General features: G+C 44.8%; 1 protein-coding gene across 2 annotated transcripts in view; it reads right to left on the bottom strand.

Moving 5' to 3' along the window:
* Positions 1–293: 293 nt before the first annotated feature.
* PME31 (pectin methylesterase 31) overlaps positions 294–11,640 on the bottom strand; it is an 84,587-nt gene continuing 73,240 nt past the window's right edge. Inside the window, exons 5-6 of one of the 2 annotated variants that reach the window (XM_086805383.1) lie at positions 692–868; positions 294–586 (exon numbers count right to left, since the gene is read on the bottom strand). In XM_086805383.1, the coding sequence (XP_086661509.1) occupies positions 415–586; positions 692–868 (349 nt within the window). In that variant the 3' untranslated portion in view covers positions 294–414. The remainder of the gene's footprint in view (positions 587–691; positions 869–11,640) is intronic. The other variant, XM_086805384.1, reaches the window with a different exon arrangement.

Genomic DNA, 11,640 nt, shown 5'->3' with positions numbered 1-11,640 from the left:
TACTCTCTTTTTCACTTCTCAAATGATTAGTATTTTTATGGAGCTATTGTATTACTCTTTGGTCTCATAGACCCTTTGGGTCTTTTGAAGGCGTAGCAGATGTTCACTTGGAAATAACGAAGATGTTTCTTCTGATTTCGTAATGGTGGTTTGATAGAAAAACTTCATCATGTAATTTTAAACCAAAGAGGGCTTCTCTGTTGGATACTTTGAACAAATATAATCTAAAGTTATTTGAACTCATGGGCCAGGCTAATAAACCCCTACCAAATTCTCATACTAATGCCCATATCTGCATAAAAAATCCATTTGATAATACACTTGGATTGCATACATCAAGAGTTTTTGGACACGAAATAAACATAATTCCTGTTACAGATTGGAGCCCAGCAAAGAGCCTCAAAATGGCATGAACTATGCTGATAATGGCATCGGTACAAATGGAATTTGCTGTACGTTGGCATTTCCTAACCACGACTGTTGTGGGTCAATGAAGCAGCAAGATAAAAACTGCTTGGTTTCCTCGTCTTTCAAATGTTTAGCCCACGGCACACGCTTTGACATGTTGCTTCCAGGACCTGAGCACCTGCACAAGACATCATTCCGAAAACCTCAACATTTATTAGATTCTAGAAATCATGCTCATCAAGTGGCATTCATACCCAGCCCCTTGGCCAAGAAATGTAAGGACCTGTATTCATAATAGCAGGCTGTTTTCTCATTTTCGGAGTTCCCCCAGTTATTCCACCCACTTGGCATGATGCATGCATCCATCCATGTGTATGCAAAGATGACTCTTGCATGTGGTGCCCATGGACGTCCCAAATGCATGTAAGGGGAACCTGTTCCTGTACCCGTAATAACACACCTGCCAATAAGCAAGCCAACCATCAGCCATACCTGCAGGCCTTCGCTAATGTTTGAAATCTTAGGTAGTTACCCACACACAGCACACACCCCCCCCCCCCCCCCTCTCCCAACCCCCGCGCCCCCCCTCCAAACATAAAAATAAAAAGTGGGCAAACTTTATATGAATACAAACCGTTGGAGGATGAGAAATGCATAAAAAAAGTGCAGGTTTTCTTCGCACTGCCTAAAAATAAGAAACTCTTTTTTTTTCCAACACACCCTATAAATAGGACCCCCAGCGGCCATAGTTCCAGCCCCCCCCTCTCTAAACTCTCTCCCCCCTGTTGAGCAGCCTGGAAGAGCAAACAGTCGCAAAGATCTTTCTCAGTAAAATCCTTCCATTACAAAAAAAAAAAAAAAAAAAAAAAAAAACATCGGCTCAAGAGCATATTACAACCCTCCCAAGAGGCAAGTGTACAAAGATAAAGGGGGGCACTCCTTCCATGGCTGGCCACTCTCAAGACTCAGAGAGAGGGAGTACAAAAATGGGGGTGGGGGAAAGAACCACACTGGGTGCCTGTAGTGCCTAATGATAACATCCTCGCCCTCGAGAGAAAGGAACCTGCACAAGTCTTGGGGATTTTGGGTGGTGACACCCCCACAGTAACATGGCATCCATTTGAGGCCTTTAAGTGGATCCCTATGGGCACCTCAATGCGCTATCTCGGGTGTTGAAGGTGGGCATTGATTTCTCCTAAGAGAAGAAAATTGCCCCCCCTTATCACAGCATTTGTCTTGCGCAGGTGTACGGTGAGGCTCTCCGTGGCAGGCTTCTGAAGGCTAACTATGTTCTCCAAGACATTTGTTGGTCCTCCTTGTACTTGCATAGGACAGGTACAATGGCTCATTCACAACTTCCTATGGGCATGTAGCAATGCCCATGCTGTCCAGGGCCAAGGTAGCCTAGAACATCATCATTCAGCTCCCCCATAAGGGTGGGCTACACCGGAGGATTCAGAGCATCATTGCGAGGCATCGCGCTCGTCTGACTAGGCATCTCACTATGGCAAATATCCAGGCCATCCGGCAGAGACCCATGCTAGAGCTCCTAGGATGATTACGACTCCAGCCATATACTGTTGTACTCACTGTCACTTTTGTACTCCCCCATATTCATGTATTCATGTATCCATGTACTCATGTACCCCATTTTGACTAGTAGCATTAGCTTCCCCCCTACTGATGTATTGTGGGGCTATCTCTTTTCTTTTCCAGACAGTGTATTAGATGTCACATGGTTGTAACTTTGGTCTCATAGGTCACTTTGGCCTTTTAAAGACATTAATATAACATTTCATTTCTCTCTCTCTCTCTCTCTCTCAATGAATGGATGCTAAAGATCTCATAAAAGTAAAGGTTGAAAGAAGGCTTTGTTGCGTGTTACCACGGTCAACCTCAGTGCATGTAACACAAGCCCTTGGAACTTTGTACAAAATTAAAATACTCAAATAATATACTCAGTATTGAAGGGGGGGGAGGGGGCTCGGCTTATTCATGGCCCCAATAGTGGTGTCCTTGTGCAATTCTACTTTCAGCTTTGTTATTTACTTTAGCGTCCATTGCTTAAGTTGACATGCTATCTATTTCACAAGATAGTATCCATGAATGTTCACACCTAGCCGGGTGTATTACACCATCTAAGCTGATGCATTAGTGGATGAGATCTTTCAGGTGCTGAAGTTTGCTTTGCAAGTCTTGGTGCTAACCAGGCATGGACAGATTGTAAGCCTTGGAGGTGGATGCAAAGTGGTTTCACAATGCACAGGACAGCCAGCATCTTGGATGATGCATAATTGGGTCTTTCAGCTCTTGAGAGGAAGCATGGACACTATGCAGCTAAGGACAGCTTTAGTTCCAGTGGAGGAGACTGACCCATCTGCAGGAATAGCCGGCGGCGTGGGCAGTTAGCCCAGTGCCCAGGGCTAGAGTCGGCCAGCCATGGAAGCATAACATGTAGAACAATCGACCATAATATAAGGTTAATTTAAATTTGGCAGCCCATGAACCACTTAAAACTGACCTACCAGCTCTCAGGGGCTTTATTAAAGAATCCCCAAACCTCCACATAAAATTCTCAAGTATCTGCGATGCAAGGATCTTCAAGCGCACCTAAGCACAGTGATTGGAAGGAGCAAGGAGACAATTTGGTAGCCACCGTTCAAGGAGGAAAGGTACGGAATGTATGGTACGAATCAGGTACGTAAGGTACACATTCAAGTATGGGTTGAGATTTTGAGGTACGTTAAAAATAGGTAAGGTACGTAAAAACATAAAAAATATATACTATATAGTGTGTATATATACAGAAAAATGAATGAAAAACTGCAAACTTTAAATTTGAAAAACAATTCATTTCTGAACAACAACACAATTACCAAAATGAGAGCTATCAGTAAACAAAAGCAAAAATAGGTTTCACGAAATGGAATCACTCAAACGTTCAATACCCATGACTCAAATGCCACGGGTTACATACTAAAAGCAATCAATCAAAATTCAAAAGTTAAACGACAGTTTACTATCTAGAGAAGCCAAAAAAATAATAGTTCTAGTCACTAGTCTCACTATCACTGTGTCAAAATACGCAGCGGAGATGATAACCAAATCTGAGACCACAAGAGCAAGTAGATTGCAGAAAATAGACAGCACAAGAGAAGGAGAGAGATATGCGTGTAACTCTGCTCTATATACACAAGATCCCAAAGTGTAAACAAGATACAATGGCAAGGGGGCTATGGGGCCATCCCCAAGTGACCAGTCGGCTAGTAGAAGGGGCAGCCGACAGGGACTGTATTCTCCACGACCAGTAAACTGCACCAGTCGGCCAGCTGTATCAAGTCGGCCAGCAGCAGTGAGAGGTCGTGGACCTGAATGATCAGTCGGCCAGCTCATGGTGATGAACCCATGTAGTCGGCCAGCTACTGGGACATGCTACCATCACAAGGCAGCCACCCAAGCCATGGAAAACTGGGAAAAAATATGGAGAGTGGGGAAAAATGAGAGAATTCACCCCCTTTGTCAACCCTGAGAGTCTTTACCTATAATCCAGACTCTTTTTCCACCATCACGTGCCAATCCTTGAACCGTGCAAAAGCTTGGTCCTTCTGTGAAAGAAAGTAGACCCATGTGAATCTGGTAAAGTCATCAACAAGCAACATGAAATAGAGAGATCCTCCCAATGATGGTGTCTGCTGACGTCCACACCATAGTCACCAGGGAACGGGAACGGATATGGGAACGAGGGGCCAATCCGGAACGGGAACGGGACCCCTTGCAATCCGGAACGGGATCCGGAACGACACGTTATCATATTTCAATACACATGAGTAGACAAATATACAATTAAAAGCAGGCAAAAAGAGACAAATATACAATTGAAAGTAGACAAAAAGAGACAAGAATTTGATAGCAAACTCAATGACCTTGTTCATATTTAGAAAACCAGAAGTACAATAGCTTGTACAATGTACAGCCACATAGTGAAAGCTAGATAGCTAAGAACAAAGAAACCTAAAGTCCTAGGTGATATCAAATAGGTGCAAAGATGTCAGCTAGATCATCCATAGATGCATCATGCATCGATGCAGGTGCAGGTGGAGGTGGAGGTGGAGGTGGAGGTGGAGGGTCGTCATCATCCGACTCAGACTGTGGCTCCATATCTATGAAGCTCTCATGGTCAAAGTCACCACTAGCAACCTGGGCTAATAGTCGCAAGTTGGCTAGGTCATTTGTTCTGGTAGTGAGTAGCCGATTTCTCTTCTTCGAGGCAACATGGCTAAAAACACTCCATAGTTGCTCAATTGGAGAAGAACTTGCATTCTGACTGAGAATGCGCATTGCAAGCCGTTGTAGCTCTCGAGTACCCGAGTTTCCGAATATTTTTTAAGATCCAAGTTTGGGGATCTTTTCCTAAACTCGGAGAGGCTAAATGTGTGCCGAGTGATGAATGAAACTATGTCTTTTCCCTTTGCTATGCATGGTGCTACCCATGAAAGACCATCAATGTCTTTCAGAAGATTATTCAAGCCATGTGCAATGCATGGAGTGAATGTGATGTGTTGATACCTTGCCAAAAGAAGGTCGCCTGCAGCTCGATTTGAGGCCTCCCCATCACCAATGACCTGGATCACATCTTGAGAACCCACTTGCTCAATTGCCTCTGCCCATTCCTCCACGATGACGTCGGCATACTTGCCCGTTGGAGAGGCATCATGGGAAGACACAAAAAATGTGTTCCCTCGAGAGTATGCGATGATGCCATGGATGGAGCGAGATTGGCTATCACTCCATCCATCACTAATGATGGAGACACAGTTGCGTTGCCACCCTTCCTTGACGTTTTGCATGGCTTGCTCAACAGCTTCCTTTTCCTTTGCCAAAAGCGTGGTTCGAAGGCTCTCCGAAGAAGGGGGAGTGTAGGTTGGTCCAAATTCAGCAATGAGACGAACCATTTCCCGAAAATAAGGGGACCTTGCCACATTGAAAGCGATGTGGTCATGGTAGAAGAACCTTGCAATAGCTGCATCCACGGCTTCTCGTTTGCGTGGATTCCAAGAACCCGCAGGAGTTCTTTGCGTGCCTCTGGGGGGTGGCGGTTGATGCAGGGAAGAAGAGCCTACGGATGTGGAGAAGTTGCTTGAAGGAGTTGTAAAGAATGATGGGTTCGCAACCATAGCTCTTGGAGGAGGAGCACGAAAAATCACTTCATTATGCCTAGCTTCTAGCTCTCTCTTTTTCTCAGCAGAGATTGACAAGCATGGTTGGATTTCTTGTCCCGGCTCATGGATTAGGTGACCTCGAACTCGGTTGACTCCCCCATGTTTGGTGCTGCCACAATAGCGACATTTCCACTTCCTAGCTCCTCCGCCTTGATTGGCCTCAAGAATATCCACCTCATCCCACCATGACCATGCTTCGTTCTTCTTGGCTCTCTTGGTTCCCTTAGGAGGCATTATATGAGAGAGAGAGAGAGAGAGAGAGAGAGAGAGATTGTACTTGGCTATGAGAGAGAGAAAGCTGTCTTGGTTCCCTTAGGAGGCATTATATGAGAGAGAGAGAGAGAGAGAGATTGTACTTGGCTATGAGAGAGAGAGATTGTACTTGGCTATGCAGTGTGCACACTGTACTTGCAGCTGCACTGTGCAAGATTTTATAAGTTCTCAGAGAGGTACGTTTTTTTTTTAACGTTGATATTGACGTTTTTTTTTTAACGTTGCAGGGCAGCCTGCAGGGCGTCTTTCTTTCAAAGTTTTTTTTTTACGTTGCATAATCTTTTCGTTTTTTGTTTTGTTTTTTTTTAAGGGGTCGGCGGCGGCGCTCAACGCAGGTATCCGTTTTTTTTTTAAAATAAAACGGGTGCCCAACGTTTTGGGCACCCTTTAAAAAAGGCCCAAATTTTGGGCCTTGTTTAAAGGGTGCCCAAAACGTTGGGCACCCGTTTTATTAAAAAAAAAAACGGATACACTGTCCAGTGTCGGCTGCCAAATCTGGGAAAAAAAATCGTTAACGCTGCCGTTTCGCGAATCAGGAAAAAAAAAATAAAAAAAACGTTGCTCCATGTTCCACCGTTCCCAAGGTGGCTTCCTCCACGTTCCCCCGTTCCACACCAGTGGAACGGCGTTCCCATGTGACTATGGTCCACACAAGTCGGTGTGAATCAACTCCAATGGTTTTGAAGCCTGCCTGGAAGTATGCTTCGGAAAGGATTCCATGTGCTGCTTACCACGTATGCAAGAACTGCAACATCCTTGCCTGCTGCCAACATCTGGCAAGCCAACCACCATCCAGTCCCGGAAAGCTCGCCATAGTGCATCCACATTTAAGTGGCCAAAACGAAAGTGCCACAGATCTCCGACCTGAGAACCTGTCGGAAAGTGCAGAGAGCTTGTAGATACCATTCTCCACACCCCTTCCCACACAACCTGGCCAGTCTCACGGTCCCATAGAGCAACTGAATGCTCCTCAAATTCCACCCGAAAGCCAATCTTGCATACTTCATGCACTAGCAGGGACGTAAAGAACAAGGGAGGCATGCTTACCCCCCTTGCCGTCAGGAATAATCTCCATCCAGCCCTCACTGCGTATCGGAATGGTGGAGTTGTCGCCAATGAAGATGCGACCTGACTGCCGTTTCAGATCCAAAAAGAAGTCTCGGGACGGAGTCATGTGCCTCGAAGCACCACTGTCAACAATCCATTCCCGGGTATCCTTTGCGGTGAAGCCAACTGCCTCCTCACTCGAAGACGATGAAGCATCTGAGTCCATGTCACCAGCCTGGACATTTCCCAGTATTAAAGGGGTCTGGTGGACTCCAGGATGTCTAAATATTTGGAAAGTACAAGCTTTGGAAATGGGGGATTATCCTAGAATACAAAGGACCACACTCCTAAAATTTAGGAGAGTTGCTATTTTTGACCCGACTCCGATAGAAATTTTGTTCGCGTCATTACATCTGGAATTAAGCAGATACCAAGAGTTGGCAAAGTGCCTATGACAGAATGTCTACCAGTTGGGATATTTTTAGAGATAAAGTTTATGGAAGGACCCATCTCTTAGATTGGGACATGTGGCAAGAAAGTGGACCAAAGTGAGACAAGTGGCCTGACAGTTGTTAGAAAGTGGATTAAAGTGAGACAAGTGGCCTCACACTTGTCACTTCAGCTATTGAGTGGCTCTCCACTTATCATTGTAGCCTTTCTCTTGCCATTTTAGCTCATGGGAGGCCCAAATCTATAAATTGGAGCCCTCTCTCTTCATTAATGGAGGCTCTCTTGCTGCACACTAGCCTCTACCACCGTTACAGGCTCCCCTAATGATGGCTACTCTCTTTCTCTCTCTCTTGAAGGCTGCCCATGAAGAATACCGGCTGTTGGGGACTGTTTTGGAGGCTTCCATCGCGAAGAAATACTGAAGGCAAGGGTATTTAATCATTTATTATGATTTCTAGCCATTGTACTTGTTGTACCAACCTTTGTACCTGCTTTACCAGCCATTGTCTTGGCTGTAGTCCTTGTACTTGTAGTACTTGCTGTACCAACATTTGTACTTGTTGTACCAACCATTGTACCCGCTGTACCAACCATTGTACCTACTGTACCGACTGAATGGAGAGTTGTACTTGCTGTACCAGCTCTATTGCATGAAGACCCGTGGTTTTTGGGAAAGAATCAGTACCCACACAGAGGTATATGGATTATGTTGTTGGCTCGGCATTTCTACAGCCTATGTTCCGGCTTAGTTGCCTTGTGTTGGGCTGTGTTACAACATTTGTATATGGATAATCCGGCATCTCCCGTGGGGAGAGTAAGGCCCTCAAAGCTTGTACATGATATTATTCTCCTTGGGTAATAAAATACTCCAAGGGGGGGGGGGAGGCAGGCCCATTCCGGCCTCTATGCGGCGTCACACGTTCACGCTCCATTTTCAGCATTTGTGGATGTTTTGTCCAGCTTTTATGTTTTATGCAAAGTGGTGATGGATATGTGTTAAGGTTGTGGCCATGTTTAAATATTTTAATATGCATTGATGGTATCAACAAGTGTGTCAAAGGCCCTAGTCCCCCGGGCGGCACCGCGAGTTCCATTGGTATCAGAGCATAGGCTTTCTTGGAAGCGGAGGCTTCCTTCTATCAATAAGGAAGAGAAAAGATCTCAAGTGGGGACCACACTTACCATCATTGTTGTTAAGCATGGCCAGTCGCTTCATAGCTTATGAAGCAAGAGCATGAGCAGTAGACAGCTTGTTGATCTAAGGATTTATGAACTCACAAAATTTTATCTTGGAAGCGTGAAGTTGGCTTTATGTGCACACATTTAGCACTCTTTCCATATGGATATTGTGGATTATATTATCAAGCTTACAAGCAAGCTATATGGAGATATATCTCAGGATATCTTAAGGATATGGTGACGAGATATTTCTTTTGGCTTCATGATCAACCTAGCAAAGAAAAGCTAAGTATACTTTGAGTTTGCAAAGTTGGTGCTTTTGCTATTTACTATGAAGTGTTTTTGATGTTCACTAACCCTTGTATAGCCATGCAAGGAGAAAGGTGGTGTTGTTTGCCTTGACATGGTTTCAGGGAAACATTGTTTATGGCTCCCTTTATTGGGATGGATTATATCTATGGAGATTTCTTTCTTGGACGAGATTTATATAGATATTGGGCTTCACAAGCAATTTCTATGGACGAATCTGTCCGAGTTTATAGAGAAGAAATCTTTGGATATCTCATGGATATGATGCTTTTACGGATAAAGTCCACCTCTACTCCAAGGTGTGTGGTTAGCACGGAGTATGTGGTAAGAGTTATGGTATACAGGTCTATGGATTCCTGGACTTCTTTTCTAGGGATTTGGATCCATCCTCAGGTTTATGGATTATGTTTATGACTCCCTTTTACTAGGATGGATTATTCTTTATAGCTCCCTTTATTTGGGATGCATTGGACTCATGAAACTCATGGTTCACATACCCGTATAGTGTTCTCTTGTCCTACGTGCTCTCTTGAAGATTGTTTCTACCATGTGTGGGTGGAATAATAGAGAGCAGATGGAAAGAAACATGGGCACTTCAGAGGGTAGTGTCGAGCACAACATGATGTGTGTAATGTTCTCTTGTCCTACGTGCTATCTTGAAGATTGTTTCTACCATATGTGGGTGGAACAATAGAGAGCAGATGGAAGGGAACATGGGCACTTGAGAGGGTAGTGTGAGTTGGTGGCCGAAATCCCTATAAACTATGTGTAGCAGAAATGCTTATGGAACACCAGGTTATCTATGCTTGCGAGTGATTGTTTTATCTTGTTACTTGAGCCCACCTCTCATCCAAGGTGTGTGGTCAGAGTACCAACACGGAGTGCAAGTGGTAAAGTGGACATGATGCCTGGTTGAAACAGGACTTATGTCTATGCCAAGGTTCATGTGGACCGATGCCTTGTTGGCAGGGGACTTGAGACTCACGGCACCCGAGGCACTAGGGCCGGGGCACTAGGGCCTTTGGCACACTTGTTGATACCATCAAAGCATATCAAAACACTTAAACATAAAAGCTGGAAAAAACATCCACAAATGCTGAAAATGGAGCTTGCACGTGTGACACCGCATAGAGGCCGGAATGGGCCGACCCCCCCCCCCCCCCCCCCCTTGGAGTATTTTATTACCCAAGGAGAATAATATCATGTACAAGCTTTGAGAGCCTTACTCTCCCCACGGGAGATGCCGGATTATCCATATACAAATGCCATAACACAGCCCAACACAAGGCAACTGAGCCGAAACATAGGCTGTAGAAATGCCGAGCCAACAACGTAATCCATATACCTCCGTGTGGGTACTGATTCTTCCCCAAAAACCATGGGTCTTCATGCAATAGAGCTGGTACAGCAAGTACAACTCTCCATTCAACCGGTACAGTAGGTACAATGGTTGGTACAGCCGGTACAATGGCTGATACAACAAGTGGTACAGTGGCTGGTACAGCTGGTACGGTGGCTGGTACAACAAGTACAGCATGTACAAAGGCTGGTACAACAAGTACAAGGACTGATACAACTAGTACAATGGTTGGTACAATAGGTACAAAGGCTGGTACAACAAGTACAATGGCTAGAAATCATAATAAATGATTAAATATCCTTGCCTTCAGTATTTCTTCGCGATGGAAGCCTCCAAAACAGTCCCCAACAGCCGGTATTGTTCATGGGCAGCCAAGAGAGAGAGAGAAAGAGAGTAGCCATCATTAGGGCAGCCTGTAACGGTGGTAGAGGCTAGTGTGCAGCAAGAGAGCCTCTATTAATGAAGAGAGAGGGCTCCAATTTATAGATTTGGGCCTCCCATGAGCTAAAATGGCAAGAGAAGGCTACAATGACAAGTGGAGAGCCACACAATAGCTAAAGTGACAAGTGTGAGGCCACTTGTCTCACTTTCATCCACTTTCTAACAAGTGTCAGGCCACTTGTCTCACTTTGGTCCACTTTCTTGCCACATGTCCCAATCTAAGAGATGAGTCCTTCCATAAACTTTCTCTCTAAAAATATCCCACAACTGGTAGACATTCTGTCTAGGCACTTTGCCAACTCTTGGTATCTGTGAAGGCAATGAAGGTGTTAGGGTTAGGGTTTGGAGATGCTGCAAACAAGCGTGGAGAACGAGAGAGAGAGAGAGAACACGACTTTAGTATTATGCTTGATTGAAAGTGAAGTACAATAGCCACATAATAGTGACCTAAAGATATGTGTTCACATGTCCGGCCATAAAATGTGCCGGGTGGACCAAAACACCTATAAACTGAATATAAGTGAAACTAGGCTAAACTGGGGGAAAAAACCTCCACTAACTGAAGTAAAAAGTGCCCCAGTAATCTACTGATGATCACTAGCACTCCTCTGGGTGCATACACAGCATAAAACCCAACAAACCCCCCTGGAGTGATATGTGATCACTGTACATCATCCACCAAAAGGAAACAAATTCAAAGCACTGCGGAATGCTTCAAATTTCGGACGTGGTAATGCCTTGGTGAAGATGTCTGCCACATTCTGATCTGTAGGACAGTAGATCAGACTGATATCTCCTGCCAGGAGTCTCTCCCGAACAAAATGATAGTGAATCTCAATGTGTTTCGTGCGAGCATGAAACACAGGATTCCTGGCCAAAGCAATGGCACTCTGACTATCAGTATAGATAGGTGTAGGCTCCTCCACTGAAATATCCATATCAGTCATGAGACGA

This window comes from Cibotium barometz, chromosome 11, assembly GCF_041138505.1.
Source record: "Cibotium barometz isolate CiBa-2024 chromosome 11, ASM4113850v1, whole genome shotgun sequence".
In the NCBI taxonomy this organism is placed as follows: Eukaryota; Viridiplantae; Streptophyta; class Polypodiopsida; order Cyatheales; family Cibotiaceae; genus Cibotium; species Cibotium barometz.
Note: the sequence above shows the minus strand (reverse complement) of the source record. Positions and strands in the feature narration are given on the sequence as shown.